Below are 23261 nucleotides of genomic sequence, written 5' to 3' on the forward strand. Positions count from 1 at the left end.
CGTTTCTAAATGCTCTTTTCATCAACAGGGATTGTTTATGTTAGGTTTTCTTGGCACTTGGTCTACTTCAAATTTCATTTTTCTTTTGAAAAAATTAAAGTGTATTAACTTTTTGGATAGGTGGCATAATTATGTATACTTAACATCATGGTTTAATACAGTTCAAGATGGTATTTAATTACGTGAAGAATGGCGAAAATATAACATACAGGATTGGGATTAGTACAAACAGTAGTCGAAGGATGTTATAAATACGGAAGCAAAAATACAGGGGCGTGTACGTCTTCATGTTTAGGTACAGATTTCACATGCCTAATGATCATGTAAAGAAAGCAGGTCACAAGTCCTTGGTTTTTTAGCAGTGTTTGCATATGTCAAACTATGGATTATAGTATGGTTTTGAAAATAAAAAAATTTCTTACCCTATGTTTGAATTTTTTAAAAAACATTGCGGGACACGGGACACTCTCATTAAAAAAATTACAAAGATTATAACCCTTATTCTTTGCAGCTTATACGATTTTGTTTTGATTTTGTTACTTTCCTTTGTTTTTTTCTTTAGCATTCACCAGGATTGTGATAGATTGTAGAAGTTATTGCCTTTATTCTTTGTAGCTTATACCATTTTGTTTTGGCTTTCGTACCCTTTTTTCATTTGTGTTTTTTTTGGAGCACTTGCTGGAGTTGTGATACTGATTTCTTTTACCTAGATATGTTGCCTCATCTTTTATTTTTATTTTTGTTTGTTCTTTCATGCCTCATTCTCCAGATCTTATGCCCCATGTCTGTTTATTTTTATCCTTGCACATATTAATCAAAATTGAACTTCGTTTTTCAAGTCTTTTGAAGGGGCTACTTTTTTTTATCATCGGTATTTCTCAGGTTTATTTTGTGCCTCTCTCTTATTTACTTTATCCATTTCTATTTCCTTGCATGTTTAATCATGATTATGGTATTCCTATGTTTAGCAACACATAATGTCTTTTTTTAATCGCTTAATATTTTATTGTTATATCTTCATCCTTTCCTGAACCAAGGAGTTATGTTTTTAGCTAACCCTACCCTATCATCATGTCTTATGATATATCAAACATTTCAGTGTAATTATCCCTATGTTTACATGGTTTCTTTAGAAAGTGCATGTCATTAGCATTTTCTCTATCCCTGTGTTTTCCTTCACTTAGCCATGATCATGTACTAATCATGGTTTTTTTGTGTTTTTCTTTCATTTACCTTGGTGTTTTATTTTCATAATTTATTTAGAGCAACATGACAAGTCCTCATGGACATGTTCAACCGGATGAGTATGTGCCATCTTCTCCATACTCACAATTTGTCTTGAATGACTACGAAACCCCTGTTGATAGAATCTTGCTATCCGATAACCCGAGCTCTTCAAATACACCATCTGCTCCACAACATACTCAAGGGGTTGGCACTTTGGTTTGTTCACGCCAGCACATAGATATACAAACCACCTTCTCCTTATCAAGCAACATAGTGCAAACTGAAAGTAATGAAATTAATGCAGCAAGGCTATCCAATCCTCCACAATCTACCGCACTTGCTTCATTTCACTGTGATGAATCTGAAGAATTCTCTGAGCAAACCCTTAATCATCAATCTACTATAAGCCAGGCATTATATCAAAAAAAAAAGGCGTATGTAATCCAATCATGTACCTTTTGTAGCCATTTAACCTGTATTTATGATTGCCTATTTTATATCATTCGTTCAACTCTCTCAACTTTATTTTTTTACAGGTTATTGAATTGAATACATTGATTTTGGGGATAAAACATACAAGTGTAACCATTGCAACGCTCTTTTTTGGTTGCAAGAACGCTTGGCCCGTTCAGCCAAAACAAACCCATGCTTTACACTTTGCTGTAATAATGGAAAGGTCGTGCTTCCTGCTCCACAAGAACACACCTAACTATCTTGATAACCTCCTTAACCCAAACAATGGTTCATCGTCCAAGAAGTTTCGACGTGAAATTCGTGCTTATAACTCAATGTTCGCTTTCACGTCCATGGGGGTTGTGGTTGATCATTCTGTTAATTCTCGGCCTGGATCTTATGTTTTTAAGGTCAATGGATATTGCCACCATCTTATGGGTTCTCTTCTTCCCATGGATAATAGAGGCCCCAAGTTTGCACAGCTTTATATTTTCGATACAGATAATGAGGTTTCTAACCGGCTGCAACCATTCTGCAATGAAAATTTTCAATCAAGCTTGGATAGTCAGATTGTTGTTGGTCTAATCAATATGCTTGATTCATCTAATCAATTGGTTTGTTTGTTCCGTCATGCTGGACAAAGGTTTGGGGATGTCGAGGTTCCAGAATTCAAACTTCGGTTAATTGGTAAAAGAGATGATGACTCAAGGCAATACGATGATCCTTCTTTAAATGACATTGGTGGTTTGGTTGTTGGAGACATTGGTCATTGTCGATCTGATCGGGACATAATTATTGAAAGTTTATCTGGAACACTTCAGAGGATCTCAAAGCTTCATCCAAAATTTATGTCCCTTCATTATCCACTTCTTTTTCCATATGGTGAGGATGGTTTTCACACTGATATTCCATTAGCTCATCAAGAGCAGCAACAACCTAAAAAAAGGTAAAAGGTTTCAATGAGAGCCTATTATGCTTATCTCATTCATGAAAGAGAAAAACAAGAAAGCACTCTCATAAAAGGCGGACGATTGTACCAGCAATTTTTGGTTGATGCATTTGTTAATGTTGAAGAGGAACGTTTGGATTTTATACGTGCAAACCAAGAAAATCTTAGAAGTGAGCATTACAAGGGAATACATGATGTTGTTACTAGAGGTGATATTGATGGATCAACTACAGGGAAAATTATACTTCCATCATCTTTAACAGGAAGCCCTCGGTATATGGTTAATAATTACCAAGATGCTATGGCCATATGTAGGTGTTATGGGAATCCTGATCTTTTTATCACATTTACCTGCAATGTTAATTGGCCTGAAATTTGCCGAGAAATTAAAAAAACAAGGAGCTATCAACCTGAGGACAAACCTGACATCATAGCAAGGGTATTTCATTCCAAGCTAATTGATATGATGTCATTCATCAAGTCCGGAAAACCTTTTGGACGGACAATTGCTGGTATTTCTATTTGATTTCTTAAATTTCAAGTTTCTATTTTTATCCTTCTACAAACATCCGTTTTTACTTCTTTACTTGCATTTTCTCTTTTTAGATGTTTGCGCTGTGGAGTTCCAAAAAAGAGGTTTGCCACATACTCATTTGTTAGTTTGGCTAGCTCCAGAATTCAAATTCCGTTCGCTTGAGGATGTTGACTCTATTATTTCAGCTGAAATACCTAACAAGCATCAAGATCCTATTTGCTATGAGATCGTTTCAAAATTTATGATGCATGGTCCATGCGGCGCTGCAAATCCAAAGGCTCAATGTATGGAAAAGAATAAATGTTCCAAACAGTTTCCAAAAAAAAAACAAAGATGCAACCATCTTTGGTGAGAATGGCTTTGTTTACTATAAACGACGCATGCAACCTATGGGTCACATTGTTAGAAATGGTATTTCCCTGTCAAATTGTCATGTTGTCCCGTACAACAAAGAACTTTTGCTTCGATACCATGCACACATTAATGTTGAAATTTGTTGCCAATCTCTGCTCATCAAGTATCTTTTTAAGTATGTTAGCAAAGGAGCTGATCGATGCAGAATGGTTCTGAAAAAAGATATTGATGATGAAATACAAGCTTATCTAAACTGTAGATTCATTTGTCCATATGAAGCAGTGTGGCGGTTATTCCAGTTCCCAATCCATTCAAGGAGCCCAGCTGTTGAAAGACTTCAAGTCCATCTGCCATTACAACACCATGTGTTTTTTTCAGGTAATCAATCCTTATCATCAGTTCTTGGGAGACCTGGCATTAATAAGACAATGCTCACAGAGTGGTTTGAGCGCAACAGGGTTGATGTCGATGCACGAGATCTATTTTACTCACAGTTTCCAAACAAGTATGTTTGGGATGCTAGGCAAAAAGAATGGATTGTTAGATCACGTGGATTTTGCCTTGGTCGCATTGTGTATGTCCATCCTGCAGCTGGAGAGTTGTATTTTCTCAGAATGTTACTTAATCATGTTAAAGGAGCAAAGAGCTTCGAAGACTTGCAGCAAATCTCTGGTACAATATTTCCAACTTTTCAACTTGCATGCAAGGCTTTGGGACTCTTAGGAGATGATAAAGAATGGTCAGATGCATTTTGTGAGGCTATTCCAACAGCTTCTTCTCCGCAGCTAAGGCAACTTTTTATTAATATTATTATGTTTTGCGAGGTTGCTGATCCAAATAGTCTTTTCGATCAATTTTGGCACTCCATGCATGATGACATTGAATATCATCTGAGATCTTCTTTCTCAATGTTGAACGTTCGTTTGTCTGATGACGAACTTAAGAACTATGTGTTGTATGAGCTTGAACAACTTTTTAATGCTTTCGGGACATCGTTGGAAGATCATAAACTTCCAATGACGAATGGTCGATTGATGGATGAAGTCAGGAACAAACTTTTAAGGGAAGAGCTTAGCTATGATCTTGTTGAGCTTAGAAATAACCATTCATTAGCTATGCCACTTCTTAATCCATGTCAAAGAAACATCTATGATTCTGTTATTACATCTATACTATAAAAGAAACAAACGCTCATATTTGTTCATGGTCATGGTGGAACAGGAAAGACTTTTTTATGGCATACAATTATTAATCGAGTTAGATCTGAAGGTTCAATTGTTCTTGTTGTTGCCTCATCTGGAATAGCTTCTCTTCTATTACCTGGAGGGCGAACAACCCATTCTAGATTTAAAATTCCATTAGAAGTTAATGAGAGTTCAACATGCGAGATTAAACACAACACTCACCTTTCACGACTACTGGAGATGACATCACTCATTGTTTGGGATGAGGCTCCAATGAATAATAGATTCTGTTTTGAAGCTTTGGACAGGTCTCTACGAGATGTTCTTAGACTTAACAATCCATTTGGTGGCAAGTCTATCTTATTAGGTGGGGATTTCCGACAAATTCTTCCTGTTATACCTGGAGGAACAAAAGAATAAATAATTAATGCTTCTTTTACTAGCTCATTACTATGGTCTGCATTCACATTCCTCACTTTGAATCAAAATATGCGACTATCAGCTGAAGGTTTAAGCCCAGACCAAAAGGATGAACTTAGACAGTTTGCAGAGTGGATCCTTTTAATTGGTGATGGACAAATATGTGATTTGACTGTTTCAGATGATCATGATGCGGCATTTATCAAAATCCCATGTGAGCTTCAGGTTGAAGTAATTGATTCTCCAATTGCAGCTATTGTCTCTGCCATATATCCTGACATTGAAAGGGCTCATCTTGACCCATTCTACTTTAAAGACAGAGCAATTGTTACACCGAAGAACCTAACTGTTTCTGAGATTAATAATTTTATCCTTGATATTATACCTGGTCATAAATACAACTTTCTTAGTTGTGATTCTATCCAAACAACTTCTGGTGATATTGACAACATCGATTTATTGTATCCAATTGAATTTATCAACCAGCTTGACTTTAATGGTGTGCCCCAACACAGTATTTCATTGAAAATTGGCACACCGATTATGTTACTTCGGAACCTTAGTCCCTCTGCTGGTTTATGCAATGGAACAAGGCTTATTGTTACACAGCTTGCCGAGCGAATTATTGAAGCCCAAATTATTACCGGTTCTAACATTGGAGATCGAGTTTTTATTCCACGAATTGTCTTTCCAGTTAATGATAAAAATGCCCCTTCACAATCAAACGGAGACAATTTCCTATTAGGCCTTGCTATGCTATGACTATTAATAAAAGCCAAGGACAATCACTTAAGATTGTTGGTGTCTTCTTGAAAGAACAAGTTTTCAGTCATGGTCAATTATATGTTGCTTTATCAAGAGCTACATCAAAGAATGGACTTAAAATCATTTCCCTCGATCATGAAGGAAAACCATCATGTTATGCCAAAAACATTGTTTACAAGGATATCATTCAATTATTACCAAAAGGTAATCTTTGTATTCGTTGTTGTATCTTTTGTGTGTTTAAATTCCTTATTCATAACCTTGAACATCTATGAGTCTTCTTTCAACATAAAAAAAAAAAAAAATAGTTCCATTTTAACTATAATATATTTAAGTTTTTGCTTTTTTTGTTTTTTGCTGCATGCGGACAATAATTTCTCATACTCCTCTATTTTTCATAAAGTCTTTTCATGTCTTTTCAGGTTAGCCTGTCACTTCGTCTGCTATTTATTTTTCTACTTTGGATCAACGACTTCACTCCTTGCCTTTACAATTTCATGTAAGTTTTTTTTTCTTCACAACCCTTACTCCATGCTTAAGGTGATTTTAATATTGAGTAATGAGTGGACATGCTAATTCTTGATTTTTGTTGTTCCTAAGCATTAATTTGTTTCATATACTACTTTCACCTCTGCCATACATGTATGAAAATAATCAATTGTCATACACATGTATTCATGATCTGAATTACATTTCCTACAATTAAATAGAATTTATGCTTTTATGATGACACTTTTCTGCCATATTAGCTTTATATTTTCAGATTTGGGTTCCATTTAGATCTACTACTATGTTTATATTTTAATCTCATGTTTAATTATTCACTTATTTGTTCAATTTTTCCTTGCTTTTTTTTAAATGCAGAGTAATGGCTATTCATTTACACAACATTAAAAAATATGTTTTCTACCCTTTAATCCGAGCTCGAGTATGTCATGTTTGGATTCCAAAACAAAATGGACAAGCAACAAACTTCAATTGCCTATTTGTTGATCGTGAGGTATGCAACATATCTACTAATATAATCTTTATTATTGTTTTCTTCAAATTCTTGCCTCTGCTTGCATGCTTTTTTTTGGTCCATTTTTTAATTTCCCACACAATTATGCAATGTCACCAATTATTTGCCTTTTTTTAATGAACAAGGGTGGTGCAATACAAGGATCAGCCAAATCTAGAGATGCTGCACATTTTTCTTCAATCATTATTGAAGGTGGATATTATGAAGTCAAAAATTTCTACACCTTTGAAAATCGCTACATGAATGCTGTTGTTGGCCATGAAGTTGTTGTTGATCTTAAGTCTGACACCAAAGTAACTCACCTCAATTCTCCCCCACTTTCAATTCCACGATATTACTTTAATTTCACAGATTTTGCACATGTCCTTAACAAAGAAAAAGGATCAAGACTTCTCACAGGTGTTCTTCATTCTTACCCTTATGTACCAAACTGTATCATGCATAGTTTTTTTCATTCCACTAACATGACTATTCAATTTATTTATATAGATGTTCTCGGTAGGCTAAAAAGCAATACAACCAATTTGAAAAGATTTTGGTTCGGGGGCAAACACTTGAAGACAAAAGGGAGTTCATCCTTGAAAATATACGGTTAATGATAAATTCAAAATTATTTATTATATTGAATTCCTCCTAGCATTAGTCTAATATACTTTTATTTTGTTTAGAGGCGAGGAGCTTCGTATCACTTTATGGGGTGACATTGCTCGAAGCTTTGACGACGCATCTTTAGCAGAACAAGATTCTCCTCTTATCGTTGCTTTTGCTGGTTTTCGTGTCTCTGAATTTAGAGGTTTCCTTCGTTCTATCATCAGGCCTACCATCATTCAATGTTATTAGATTTTCGGTTCAAATTTCATAACCTCTTCACATTAAATATACACCGATAAATATGTGGTTGTTACATTTTTTATAGGATCTGCAAATCTAATTGGCACCGCAGCTTCAGTTTGGTATTTTAACCCGGACATACTAGAATTATTAGCACACAAGCATTGGTAAATTTCTATATTCTTTGAACCTTTTGCATTTGTTAAAATCCAATTTATGTATTAATGTTTAAATTAATTCTCAACACCTTTTTCTTTATCTTTTTGTAGCTATGCTCAAATGGATGTTGACTTACACCAGCTGCCTCCATCATCAGGAGCTGTCCTCTCATTGGAAACTCAGATAAATGAAAAATAAAAGAACAATAAGGGAGATCCTCTGTATGGATCCATACGAACACAAGGTATCTATTATGTTATTCTTTAAATGTTACTTATTGCAATTCATGTCGTGATGCCCAAGCCCAACAATTGTCTAATAAAGATAGATCGTCAAATATAGTGTCTAGGATCAAGAATCATGGCATAGAAGTTCAAGGCCTATAATTTTATATCTCATGGCTGGTTCCAGACCCCTATAATATTATGATTACACTGCTGTTGGCAATCACCAACACTGCATAGCCTGCATTTTTATGAAAAAAAAATGTATGACTTTGTGCTTTAATTGACACCTGCAGAATGAAAGATTTACATGTAAAGCTTTCATAGTTGATTATGATCTCTTCAAGGGATGGTGGTGTCAAAGCTGTCCAGATTGCAACAAGCCACTCTCTGGACTCCCTAATAATTTGCGATGCATGGAGCATGACTATCCATCCTCTGCACCAGTCCCATGGTTCAACTAATATGCATACCAAAACAACGTTGAATTTTCAGCTAAAACATATATTAACCCATGCTTTTATTTCATTCTTAACTGGGGCTCTTTTTCATATCTTTTAGGTTCAGACTTAACTGCATCGTTAGCGATGGTCAAGATGTCACGAATTTTCTTCTCTCTGGCAAGACAGCTGAGTATTTTTTCAATGCTTCAGCTCATTATTTGGTGCTCGACAAACAATTCACTGACCCATTTACTGTTCCACCTCAAATGATTGAGAAATTAAACAAGACAAAAATATTTCAGCTTTGATTTGGAGCATACAAATCTGTTCTCGGCAGATGTGAGATATATGTTTGCAACATCTTTGATGAAATACCAACTGAAGCATCTGTTAGCCCACCTAGCCCCATTAAAAACATTGACACGCCAGCCTCAATAACCTCTGCTGCTGGAAGTTCAAGGACTTTCACCCCTCCAACACCAAACGTTGCAGATCCCTTGGATGTAGATCAATCTCAGATTCAGACTCCAGCTTCACAGCAGGACACCTCTCCACAAAAAGACACGTTCCATGACAGCTGCCATCGCCAGTCAAAAAGAGCACTAACCTTCAATGATACTGAGCCACACGACAGGTTTGCTTTGCCTCCCCACACATAACAAATAATTCCAGTGCAAACATGACACACCAGCGGAGGCCACTATCTCATTTCTTTGATATGCATTCCTTTAGTAATTATTCCTTGCCTGATCAACAACTTTATAAATACTCTTCCCTTTCATTCTTAATATCTTATTTGGCATGCAAATATCATCCCATGGAATCTTTTTTCAGCTATATCATTATTTTTATTCTTATTTTTTGATTTCAAGATATTAACTTCCAAGACACCACTATCTAATATTTGCTCAACATTCATCCTATGAAAGTTATTACTTAATTGTTCTACTAATAAATAAATTGTTTTGTCTTTCATTCACATTGTTTACATTTCTCATTCCTTAAGTACTTCCTTTCAACATATGATTCAGCACCCAGCTTCCCCACCCAAAACCCTTCAACGAAGACTCATCAAAGGAGCATCTCTACAAAGATGATGACAATCCTGCACCTCAACTTTCAAAGAAGCAGCGCCTCTCCGTTTCATCACCTGAAAAAGTAAGCATCTACTTCTAATTAGTTTCCCTTCTTTATGAACTCACATACTCAACAATAATGACATCTTCATTTCTCATTACTGATTTATCTTTTAAAAAATTTAATATTTGTTGTTGTATAAAATTTATGACTTTCAGTTACACTGATTTTTTCCAATAGGAAACCAATTAACATTGGGTTAGTCAATGCTTGCTTTTCCAACATCACAACCTGATTGGGCGTCTTCATCATCTGCGTTGTTGATACAGCTTGCTGCTCATTCACGTCCAATTCTCTACCTATATGTATAAAGCAAAAAATATTTACCTCTCGCTGCTTTTGTTATGCTTGAACTAACTTTTGCAACTAACTTTGTTAACTATCTGAACTTGACTTTTGCAACTAACTCTGTGAATATACTATCTATTCCCATATAACATGTGTAAAAAAAAATATTACAGATTTTGACACCCGCGGCATCGCGCGGGTATCAAGACTAGTATATATATATACATTGTAGTGATTTCACATTGCATAATTCAATATTGTTTACAGTTCATTAGACAATATGAGTTTCTCTATCAATGATCAAGTCAATTTTTATTTTTTTTTAATTTTAAATTTCAAAAACATATAAGGATACGTGTAAGATTTTTATTAGTGCTAGTTTCAATAAAAATAAAATAAAATATTGAATAATGTTGGATCTTTTTATTATTATTTATTCTAAAAATCTTCTTATGTCTTATTGTTTCTTATTTTTTATAGATACGTTTTGTTTTTTTTATAGATGCAAAGAAAAACAATAGGAAAAAATAAATTTTATTTTAAAATAAAAAAGCTCGAGTAAATAAAAACAATCATGAAAAAATAAATTAGAAAATCATGTCTATGAAAATTTACACATTTAACACCAACAAGTATGTTTCGTCTGCACTTCTTTCATCTTATCCTTCACTGGAAATTTTATTAAACTATCTTTTTATTCATTTAAGATCCAAATGATGACCCGTTATTAATGAGAGTTTAAAAATAAAAAGTAAAAATCTACAAAAGAGATTTTTAATCAAACTTTTTTGACCTCTTAAATTAAAACATAAAAAAAAAATTGACCACATAAAAAATAAAATAAAGAAATTTCAACCGTAAATAAATGAAAAATACAAATTTAATTTAAAAAGTTTTTAGTTTTTAAATTTTAATCAATATTTAAATGTGTTTGAAACTAGAACAAATATAAATATGATATACATCCTTTCTTTTTAAGTCAAAAGTAACGTTAAATTTGCTCGACTACAAAAGGAGGGATTAGCGCGGCTTAAAGAATCAAATCACATATATCTAATTAGCATACAAATTATTTTAACATGGAGAGTCTCTGAATTTGGTTAGTCCAAATACAAACCAGAAGCGAAATATTTAATTATTAGTGTCATGGCATCAAGTATAATGGGAAGCAAATGGTCATGTCGAGTATCCTTGTAGGCACCCAATCACCCAAAATCATTCAAGTTTTCTTTAATTTGCTTTGAGAGAAAACATTAAAAAATATTTACCCTATCACTCTTTTGGAGTTAATAAATTTTATACGTTAAGATTATCACTTCAATTATCTCACCCTATATACCAGACCCTAACAGTTTAGATGAGTCATGATAGACCTTCATGCCCCCCTAGACACGGAAATCTTAAAGTTGATAGAATACAGCCAACGACCTGGAAGTCCTTCATGCTCCGCTCGTATTATCAAAGACCTTTGAAAGTATACTTGAGGTTTTGGTTTTTTTTTTTTTCCCTGCACTAGATTCAAATCTTATTATGCATGCTTGTCATTCTCGTGGTACCTTACATGCTCACTGGGTTTGTAAGATGTTTAGTGGACCATGAGATTAGTCGTGATACACACAAGCTGGCCCGAACACCCATACAAATAAATAAATAAAAAAAACCTTTCAAAGGTCTTCCATATATTGTCCCTTTGCCAAATGCTACATTGATACTACTCCATGAGACTTTTATAATTACTAATACTTGAAAACGATTTTACATAAGAAATCAAAAAAAGAATAAAAATTAGAATCAGAAACTATAGCATGACTTGAACTCCTCTCAGCATATAATTAAAAGGAGCTTCTCCTCTTGATTTCTTCATCTCTCCTCCTCTGGCCAAAAACAAAATGAGCAGCAGCAGCAGCAAATCTCTCTCTCTCACAAACTTATCTCTCTTCACTCCTCTGCACCTCTACTTCCTGTTCCTCCAACTCACCATCCTTGTAACCGGGGATCAAGCACCTTACGTCCCCCTCGATAGCATAGCGCTTGATTGTGGTTCATCCTCCGATAGTATTGGAAACGCTAGAAACTGGACTGCAGACATCAACTCAAGAGTGGCCCTTCTAGATCAAGACGGCCCCTCAACAAATCCCACAGCAAATGAAGCCTCCCCTAGCTCTGTACCTTATTATACTGCTCGTGTCTCTCTCTCCAAATTCACCTACAAATTTCCTGTCAAAACAACAGGACCTAAGTTTGTTCGCCTCCATTTCAATCCAGCTTCCTACACTGGTTTCAACAGGTCTAAAGCATCTTTTTCTGTCACAACCCGTCGCTATACCTTTCTTAGCAACTTCAGTGGCTTCCATTACATTGACCCTCTTGGTGAACGAGGTTACGCCAGAGAATTCATCTTAAATGTTGAAGATGAGCAGAAAAATCTGAGCATAACGTTCACGCCAAGCCCTCATGTAGCTGATGCATATGCTTTCATCAACGGGATTGAAATCGTATCCATGCCCACCAATCTTTATTACACTGCAGGAGATAACCCAGAGCTGTATAATTTTGACCAGGGGGTCTATCTTCCCCTTCAAAATGAAACTGCTTTAGAGATCATGTACCGAGTAAATGTGGCTGGGAGAGAGATCACACCGCTCGACGACACTGGCATGTATCGAAGTTGGTTAAGCGATGTCGTTTACTTGACGGATGCTCTGAAGGGGCAGAATCCGGGACCGGTGATGAACTGATCTTTGCTCATAGGAGGGGTAAGCACACTGAGACACAATATTTAACGTGGTTCGGCAAATTGCCTACATCCACGGAAGAGGTTCATTTTATTTAGAGATAGAGAAAGAATACAATAATACATGAAGGAGGATCTCATCACTCAACTCCCATCTCTCTTTGCTACATAGGGCAGCAGCTGCTGGTGGCAGCCCTTCTCTTTCTTTCTCTCTTCTTCTCTCTTTTGTAGCTCTCCTACAAGACTCTCTTTCTCATTTTGTGATGCACTCTTGGTGTCTATTTATAGGCTTCAATGACAGCTCCTCTTGCTACTTTGTCATCAATGGTGGCTGCCAAACTCATCTCTTCTTCAACAAAGATGGCTACCAAAGTCAAGGTTGGTGGTTGCCACCAACAAGCCTCCTTCTTTGACAATGTCAACATAATTGGCAATATTCCAACATGCTCGACCAAGCGCTTTTCAATTTATTAATGACACTATTCAACTTCAGTAAAATAACCACACTCGCTATGCTGCACCTGACGAACTCTATCGAACTGCTAGGACCATGGGGCCCAATTCCACTGTAAGTAGTGAGAAATACAATATGACGTGGGAGTTTCCGGTCCACTCCATATTCACCTATCTTGTTAGGCTTCATTTCTGTCAGTTTATAGCGATTGTTTTTGCAAAATGGCGATCTAGTCTTTAAAATATACATCGCTAATCAAACGGCAGAGCATTACGCAGATATAATTTCTTGGGCTGGTGGAAATGGGGTTCCCATATACAGAGATTACGTAGTGATGATGGATGCCAGAGGAAACGAAGAGATACAGAATTTGTCGATTGCATTGCACCCTATTCATTCTACTAATTATGTCTTTGATGCAATGTTGAATGGCGCTGAAATCTTAAAACTGAGCAACTCAGACAATCTTGCCGGACCAAATCCTGACGCGTATCCGGACAGCCCCGTTAGTAATACTCCTCCTAGCGCGACCTCAACCAAGCATAATCGAAGAACAGTCGCCATTATTGGTGCTGCTGTTTCGGGCATTGTTGTCGTCTCTGTTCTATTTTTCTTGATTTTCCGGAGAAGAGTCCAAAAATTCAAGGACTTGGTTTCTGGTGATGCAGCTTCAAACTTAAGCCCTCTTGTTTCCTCTTCAAGAAACTCAACAAAAGACCCATAGGCCATCTCTACCTTCTGATTCTATGCTACGTTTCTCGCTAGTTGAGATCATGGCAGCTACAACAACTTCGAACGATTCATTCATTATTGGTGTTGGTGGCTTTGGTAACGTGTACAAAGGATTATTTGATGGTGGAGTCAATCGTGCTGCGATCAAGCGATTGAATCCAAGTTCACGGCAGGGTGCAACCGAGTTCAGGACAGAGATTGAGATGCTCTCCCAGCTTAGATTCCGCCATTTGGTTTCTCTAATTGGTTACTGTAATGATAATAATGAGATGATCCTGGTGTATGATTATATGGCTCGGGGGACGCTTCGTGATCATCTCTACAGAACTGAGAATCCACCACTTTCATGGACTCAGCGCCTAGAGATTTGTATCGGTGCTGCCCGTGGGCTGCATTACCTTCACACAGGTGCCAAGCACACTGTCATTCATCGTGATGTGAAGACAACAAATATCTTGCTGGATGAGAAATGGGTGGCCAAAGTTTCGGATTTCGGATTGTCCAAAACAGGCCCTACGAACACATCGAAGGGCCACGTGAGCACCGTTGTGAAAGGTAGCCTAGGGTACTTGGATCCCGAATATTGTCAACGCCAGCAATTGACAGAAAAATCTGATGTCTATTCATTTGGGGTTGTGTTGTTCGAGGGATTGTGTGCTAGACCAGCAATAAACCGATCAGCAGTGCCAGCAAGTCTAGCAGAGTTGGCTAGACAAAACCACAGCAACGGAACGATTAATGAAATCATTGATCCGTTTCTGGATGGAAAGATCTCACCAGATTGTCTGAAAAACTTTGTTGATGTTGCAGTGAGATGCTTGCTCGGGAATGGAATCGAAAGGCCATCGATGACCGATGTGGTTGGGGCCTTGAGTTTGCATTGCAATTGCAAGAGAGCGCGGAAGAGAATGTCATAGGAGCTCAAACTGAGAAAGAAGTTGACATGGTGACTCCTCTGAAAGGCTCCTCAATCGATGACAGCAGTCATTTGTTTAGTACTGGCAGTGAACTAGTTGTGAATTCCCGCATTTTGGAAATGGCAACAACAAGCAGCAGCGACGAACAGAGTTTTCTAAGCAACGAGTCGGAGAAAATGATGTCTGGTGCTGTGTTCTCCGAGATCGTGAACCCAAAGGGGCGATGAGAAGCAAGCTAGTTAGCATGTTAAGTTAGTATAGGCCTCAAGACAAAGGTTTCTAGCTGAAATACCTATCGATGCATATATATGCATTACTTGTTTGAATAATTTTGGTAGTGGTAATTAGTGTGCCTGATAGAATGATTTTATCGCAGTACTCTGCATATTCAGCATTAATTGGAACCAATTTTCATGTTATTTGGCCACTCAGCCGCCAGATCACCACAATTTCAAGCTAATAATATGAACAAGTGCATGCTTAGAAATTAAGAAGTTAGGGATGCTACGATCTCTGCAGTTAATTAAGAAGTTAGGGCCGCAACATCACCACTCTTTCAAGCTCACAATATAAGATAAAACTACGAGAATTTACTAGTTATGTCTAAATTTATTAAAATCAATAAAGAAAGGTCCACATGTTAAGGACGAAAAATCCGACGTACCATTTTCAGAACGTTACCAATATATTTCCATAATTTGTTTTTTTTTTTTAAAAAAAAAAAAAACAATTCTAAGGAAATATACAGGAGTCTGATGATGATGTCTTAAAAGTTAATTTTCTTTGAAAGTGCGGATTTTTTTTAATGTTGAATTATTGATTGCATAACGCCAACGACTTGGAAGTCTTTGATGCCTTTAAAAGGTCACTGCTACACAGCACAGACGAGACGACCTGTCAAAGGTCACTTCTTCCATTTCCAATTGGTCCACTCTATTTGTTGCCGCAGAACGTGCATTAGACATTTCAAACGCTGATAACTTTGCCAACATGTATTTGCCTTTGATATTCCAGTTTCCACTCCTGAGGGGGCATCCTATTTTAAAAATTGACTTTTTATTTTTTTTGTTTATGCCTTTGATATTCCAGTTGCCAACAACAATATTATTTGCATGCATGTTTTGTTAAATTTGATGAATGTTAAAGGCATTAAATGCACCTGCAAAGGAGATAATTGATTAGTATTTAAAAGTGCATTTTTATAAGGTTTTATATGATCATTTTGCACTTGAAGTATCAATAACTCATTAACTAAAGCATGTTTTATAATAACATACATAATAATATAAGATAACTTTAATTTATGGTAAATATTCATCATAAATGCAGACATATCACATAAATAAAGGATTGAAATTGAAAGGACAAAGAGAGGGCCAAACTTAGAAAAGAGATGTTGGTGTAGTCCAAACTGGAACAATGTTCGGTAATTGAGTCATATCTTGAGTTCTAGATGTCCAAATAATCTTAATTTTTTGGATAGTTTCGATAAGACATAGGCCTACAACTTTCATGTGGAATCCAAGATTTAAAAAGGCCGTTTTCAAGTCCAAATTATAGCAACAACAGAGAAGTCTGAATCTGTCCTATAGCCCAGACACTGTTCAGTGTTCAGCTCATATCTCGAGTTCTAGAAGTCCAAATGACCTCAATTTTTTTTTTCTGGAAAGATAACACAATTTCATATAACTTTTATGAGTACAGTTGGGTCTAGTTCTGATTTTAGCAATGACGTTTTATTCAAACAAGAAGATAAGGATTTTCACCAAGTCAAGAGTTGGTTACCCACTCAACAATTAGTCATCAAATCAATACTTTCAAATTTTGGCCTATAAAAGGAGGCATTTGCCATGCATTTAGGCCTCTTACTTGTTTAGATCAAGAACTTGCTCTTGCTCTCTCTTTTTATATTTTTTTATAATTCTTAAGTTTTGCTTTCATTAATATCTTGTTTATGCTTTTCATTTCATTTCCTTTACTTAGTTAACCTGTATCTTATTTATTTTCTTATTTTGTTTATTTATGTTTCTCTTCTTCATTATGTTTAGCTAAGTTTATTATGTCAAGGTGAAAAGGTTATACTAATGGTATAAGAATAAGTATAGTGTAAACTCAACATGGACTTTAATGTTTAAAATTAACATGTCTTATCTTTTTATCTAACTAATTTTTAATACCTTGCCTGCTAAATGGTTAATCTAGATTTGTGTTATATAACACTTGGTACAACAAATGCTTGGCACTCTCATAGCCCAACCGTATGGTATTACCTATACCTGTGTTATGAAAGGAACTTGATTTGTTGTTAACATAAGTTAGCATCATGAATTCTTGATAATATTTAAAAGTTTGGTGTTACTTAAATAAGATAATTAATATGATCATGTTAACAATTTATAATGAGTTATTAATGACAAATCATCTTATTGGAACCTCCTTTGTGTGTGGTTTCTAGTTGAATAATAGGAGTTTTATACTATATTTGTTTGAAATATCATTAGTGGATTGTCTAACCTTGACATTTGTTTTTATCATTACTTAATCCTTACATTAATCTTCCATCTTAAAATTCTCATCAACTTCTTCTTCTTCTTTATTATTATTATTATTATTATATTACTATTACTATTATTATTACTATTATTATTATTATTATTATTATTATTATTACTATTACTACTATTATTATTACTATTATTATTATTATTATTATTATTATTACTATTACTATTACTGTTATTGTTATTATTGTTGTTATTGTTATTATTATTGTTGTTGTATTATTATTATTTATAATTTATACAATTAACCTCCATGTGGTTCGACCCTGGTTTTGTCGGGTTATTTATTACTTCGACACTCCTGCACTTGGGAGAAGACATCAATCTTTTGATCGTGTCAGTAATCTGAGCAGTTGCGGTGTCAATCAATTTGAACGAACCATTCTAGGTTGGACACTTAAGGCCGGCGCCATAACCGTTATAGTGTCAATCAGCTTGAGCGAACCATTCCGGGTTGAAGGGAAATGTCAGGTGATTATTTGTATGCATGTTTTGTCAAATTTGGTGAATGTTAGAGGTATTCAATGCACCTACAAAATAGGTAACCTGAGCAGTTGTGGTGTCAATCAGTTTGAATGGACCATTCCGGGTTGAAGGGAAATGTCAAGTGATTATTTGCATGCATGTTTTGTCAAATTTGGTGAATGTTAGAGGCATTAAATGCACCTACAAAGGAGGTAACCTGAGCAGTTTTAGTGTCAATCAGTTTCAACGAACCATTCTAGGTTGGACACTTTAGGCCAGCCCCACAACCGTTATGGTGTCAATCAGCTTGAACAGACCATTCTGGGTTGAAGGGAAATGTCGGGTGATTATTTGCATACATGTTTTGTCAAATTTGTGAATGTTAGAAGCATTATATGCACCTGGAAAGTAGATAACTTGAGCAACTTTTCTATGTAAAAAAGAATAAGATAATGAACAGTGCACCAGCTGATTCATTTTTTGCCAAAGTTTAATTTAGTTTAATTGCACCCCTGATTGACCCTAAATTTCTAAATCAGTACAATTTAATTCCTGCCGAACTTCAATTTGAACCTCAGTTTTAATGGCTTTTGCACTTTGATCCTTGGTCTTAGATTTATGCAATTTGACCCTCAATTAACCATGAAATTTTCAATTTTCTTCAATTTCACCCTCGGTTTTTGTCAATTAAGCCCCTATAGTTCCACGTCTTTTGCAAAATGATCATTGGCTGCAAACTTTTTCAATTTGACCCCTAATTGATCTTAAAATTTTATTTTTCTTGCAATTTTGCTCCTGATTTCAATCAATTAACTTGGTAAAAATTAAATTTGGTCTCTTAAATTTCAATATTCTCAATTAAGCTCAAATTGGGCTCCCAAACTTAATTTTTTATCAATTAGACATTAATGTCTTTAAAACCATTAGGAATCCATTGATTCAAACCATTTAGGTATAATTTTTATCACTACCTTTCACTTCAAGTGTCATTTTGAATAATGATGATGTATATTAATCTGGCATTACCATATGTAAGCAAGTTTAAAGTAGTCATTTTTAGTAATCTTGAGTTTGATGTTGTGTGGGGGTTTAAGCTTGAATTTGATTTGTCGAGACTTTAGGGTGACTTGTTTGGTTTATTATAGTTGTTTTAATGCCATTCATGTCTTAAAAAAAAATGTTTTGAAGGTTGTCATAAGACTTTAGAATGATTTCATCGCAGTACTCTGCATATTCAGCATTAATTGGAACCAATTTTTCATGTTATTTGGCCACTCAGCCGTAAGATCACCACAATTTCAAGCTAACAATATGAACAAGTGCATGCTTAGAAATTAAAAAGTTAGGGATGCTCAAGCTATCTGATTCAAAATTCAGCTCACTTGGATGAAAGGAAATCAATAGACTGAAAAGATTCTTTCTCACTACCAGAAACTCGCTAAATACCAACGGAATCCCCGACGGAATATTTCTGTCGGTATTTATCGGTCGAAATTACCAACAGAATATTTCCATCCGTAATTCGGTCGGTAATTACCGACGGTTTTATTCTGTCGGTAATTACCGACCGAATTAAGGACGAAAAGTCAGAATTACTGAAAAAAGGGCGGGTACCTGAGGCGGAGGTTTTCGCGGGTGATTTTTCCGACAGAATCACCGATGGATTCAAAACCTGGGACCCGTACGGGTGACGTGACCGGTTCACCGGAAAAAATACCGACGGACTCCCGACGGATTTGAATGCCAGATCCGTACGGGTGACGTGACAGGTGCATCGTCAAAAAATACCGATGGAATTACCGAGGGATTTGAAAAAGTAGGTTCGTGCAGTGACGTGTCGATTCCCCGTCACAATTAGTGATGGAGTCACCGACGTATTCACCGACGAAGTTATTCCGTCGGTGAGTCCATTGGAAAAAGTGAATATATGGTCGCCCTGCCGACACTCTCCTCCCCCATTTCTCCTTCTTCTTCCTAATCCTAAGTCTCCCCATCTGCAAATAACCAGCCCCCCCTCGCCCCCAAACAAAAATCTTTCTCATCTCAGTAGTTGTATTTCTTGAAGTTTTGTGGTCACAGCATCCGTGTTCTGATTTATCGATGGATTTTATCAATTTTTGTAAGTAATTCTATATGTTTAAATTTTAACATTTAAATGTCAATTTTATTGTTTTTTTAGTATATGTATTTTTATTAGTAGATGTACATGTTTTATTGTTATTTCTCAAACAAACTTGTAGTTTATGAATGTATAATTTTATACCTGTTATGGTTTGTTTTAGATTTTGTAAGATTGTATTTGTTTTGTAAAACTGTTAAAACTTTATGGAATTACTGAATTACATGTTATGTTTTGAAATAATTAATAGCTTGCTTAATGGGTTTTTAAGTTTTATCGATGGTATTGCAGAGTGGTAATTTCTGTTAATTTATATATATATATATATATATATATATATATATATATATTAATTTGTATGGACGTTGATAAATGATAATGAATATTTAATATTTATGAGAAGTTCTGATTGGTTTGTTGGATAATCTCGAGGTAAAGTAATATATTTACAATTTATTTACCTAACTTAGTTAATTAATATATACATGATGTCATCATAATTTTATAGAGGTTCGATAGAAGTCATGGATGATCGTTCATGGATGTATTTAGATTCACCCTAAGGATTGCGAGGATGGATTATTGTAACGGGGTTCAGGGTTTTATTAATTTCACAACATCTATTCCCAGAAATTTTACTAGAGGCGGTATTAGGTGTCCATGCAGGAAGTGTCAAAATAAAAAGTATCTGCATCCAGATGTTGTAATGATGCATCTTCTACATAAAGGGTTTGTGGAGGATTACTAGTGTTGGTATGCACATGGAGAGGTATTTGTTAGTAATAGGAGAATGAGAAAAACGGTGGTTGGGTCAACTTCTAGTGCTAGCAACGTGCATGAAGCGGCAAATGACAACACTAATCCTTACAGAAACATGGTTATGGATGGAATGAGAATGAATCAAGGTAATGTCAGTCAATGTCCAATCGTAGAAGAAGAACCTAATGCAGAGGCAGCTAGGTTTTTTGATCTGTTGAAAGATTCTGACGAACCATTATGGGATGGCTGCACAAACCACAGTAAATTGTCGGCCGTGGCACAGGTGTTCACCATCAAGTCAGATCACGGGCTGAGTGAGGCCGGGTATGACAAATTATTGATTGGGCAAGAAGCATTTTACCTGAAGGGAACAGGCTGAAAGAGAACTTCTATGCTGCGAAGTCCATGATGAAACCCCACGGTTTAGGATACCAGAAAATTGACATGTGCCCTAACTTTTGCATGTTATACTACCTTGAAACTGCTGAGATGACCGAGTGCATGACATGCGAGCATTCTCGTTACAAACCCAGAACAGGCAAGGGAAAGACTCTAGCGGCGTATAAAAAACTTAGATATTTCCCGATCACACCTAGACTGTAGAGGTTATTCATGTCACGAAGGACTGCTGAGCACATGACATGGCACCAAACACATGATACGGTTGATGGTGTGATGGTGCATCCTTCTGACGGCGAAGCGTGGAAACGCTTTAACAGTGTGCATCTTGACTTTTCAGCTGAATCAAGGAATGTCCGTCTTGGGTTGTGTACAGACGGATTCAACCCATTTGGGTCATTTGCTGCTCCCTATTCTTGTTGGCCGGTCATACTCACATTTTATAACTTGCCACCGGGAATGTGTATGAGGCCGGAGTTCATGTTTTCATCTACTGTCATACCCGGTCCAAGCAGCCCGGGGCGGAATATAGATGTTTGTCTTCGACCGTTGATTGATGAGCTGGCGCAGTTGTGGTCCTCCGGAGCTCTGACTTATGATATATCGAGGAAACAAAATTTCTTTATGAGGGCGGCTTTGATGTGGACTATCAATGATTTTCCAGCTTATGGAATGCTTTCTGGTTGGATCACACATGGGAAACTCGCATGTCCATACTGCATGGAAAACAACAAGGCATTCACGCTATCAAACGAAGGTAAAGCTTCTTTTTTTTTACTATCACCGTCGCTTCTTGCACTTAATTCACAGGTTCAGAAAGAACAGAAAAGATTTCTTTGTTGGCAGAGTTGAAAAAGATGTTGCATCCCCGCGTCTTTCTGGCAGAGTATAGTGACATTGTGTTTGGCCTTCAATCAGGTAGGAAAAAGTTTCCTGGTTTTGGTTTGACCCATAGTTGGGTAAAGGGAAGTATCTTTTAGGAGCTTCCTTATTGGAAGACCAATCTTATCCGCCATAACCTTGACGCCATGCACATCGAAAAGAACGTGTTTGACAATATTTTCAACATTGTCATGGATGTGAAGGAGAAGACAAAGGATAACATCAAGTATAGATTGGATATAGCTTTATACTATAACCGTAAAAATATGGAGTTGGTTTATGGGGAGTCACGGGTCGCAAAACCAAGGGCAAGCTTCGTGTTAGAGAAAAACACACAACTGCTAGTCTATAAATGGCTTAAGAGTCTGCGTTTTTCGGATGGACATGCATCGAACATATCAAGGCTCCAGCAAGTTGAATGTTGAGCACATTGAGAGGCTTCAAACGAATATCATCGAGACACTATGCAAACTTGAGATGATATTCCCTTCTTCATTTTTTGACTCAATGGAGCATCTCCCTATACATCTACCTTTAGAGGCAAAAGCTAAAGGACTGGTCCAGTATAGATGGATGTACCCATTCAAACGGTGAGATATTACAGTTGCAATGGAATTCATATCTAAAAGTTTTTTCTATGTTTTTCTTAATTGGAAATACTTGAATTGTAATTCAATGAAGGTACTTGTTTAATCTCAAGAAAAAGGTTAAGAACAAGGCGCATGTTGAGGCTTCGATATGTGAGGCCTATATTGTTGAAGAGATATCAACATTTATCTCGTACTATTTCGAACCTCATATGAGAACAAGAATCAATAACGTTCCATGACATGACGATGGCGGTGAAGTGCCTTCTAGTGGGAACTTGTCAATATTCTCCAAACCTGGACGACCCACACCTAAAAATGTCGTACGAGGAAGATATTTGTGGGAAATAGAATTCAAACAAGCACACAACTATGTTCTATTTAACTGTGATGAGTTGAGACCATTTATTCAATAAGTTTATATATGTGTAATAGTAATTAAACTTTGTCAGTAAAATATTGGTAATTATATATTGTGAAATCATACGCTCATTATCACTTGCAGGCAACATCGACAATATTTGCTCTCAAATAACTCGCAGCTGACCGACTCCCAGATCTTTCAATTACAAGATGAACAATTTACCACATGGTTCAGAACACATGTAAGCACTATCACAAACTCATTCTAACTTGCAAAATTACTGTACGTATGCATGCCA

General features: G+C 36.1%; 1 protein-coding gene, 1 long non-coding RNA gene and 1 pseudogene across 2 annotated transcripts; all 3 read left to right on the top strand.

The window, feature by feature from the left end:
- Window positions 1-1269: 1269 nt before the first annotated feature.
- On the top strand, window positions 1270-5884 carry LOC140954787 (uncharacterized). The gene is made up of 7 exons (XM_073405548.1): window positions 1270-1638; window positions 1764-2626; window positions 2675-3141; window positions 3236-3448; window positions 3897-4652; window positions 4824-5069; window positions 5205-5884. The coding sequence occupies exons 1-7, from the start codon at window positions 1270-1272 to the stop codon at window positions 5882-5884; spliced, it is 3594 nt and encodes a 1197-aa protein (XP_073261649.1).
- Window positions 5885-7437: 1553 nt separating this feature from the next.
- Window positions 7438-7877, top strand: LOC118029386 (uncharacterized). Its single transcript, XR_012168447.1, has 3 exons — window positions 7438-7499; window positions 7577-7701; window positions 7825-7877. It is a non-coding gene; the product is annotated as an uncharacterized lncRNA (long non-coding RNA).
- Window positions 7878-11709: 3832 nt separating this feature from the next.
- LOC118029395 (receptor-like protein kinase FERONIA) lies at window positions 11710-15137 on the top strand (annotated as a pseudogene).
- The last annotated feature ends 8124 nt before the right edge of the window (window positions 15138-23261 follow it).

The sequence above is a fragment of the Populus alba genome, chromosome 17, assembly GCF_005239225.2.
Source record: "Populus alba chromosome 17, ASM523922v2, whole genome shotgun sequence".
Lineage (NCBI taxonomy): Eukaryota > Viridiplantae > Streptophyta > Magnoliopsida > Malpighiales > Salicaceae > Populus > Populus alba.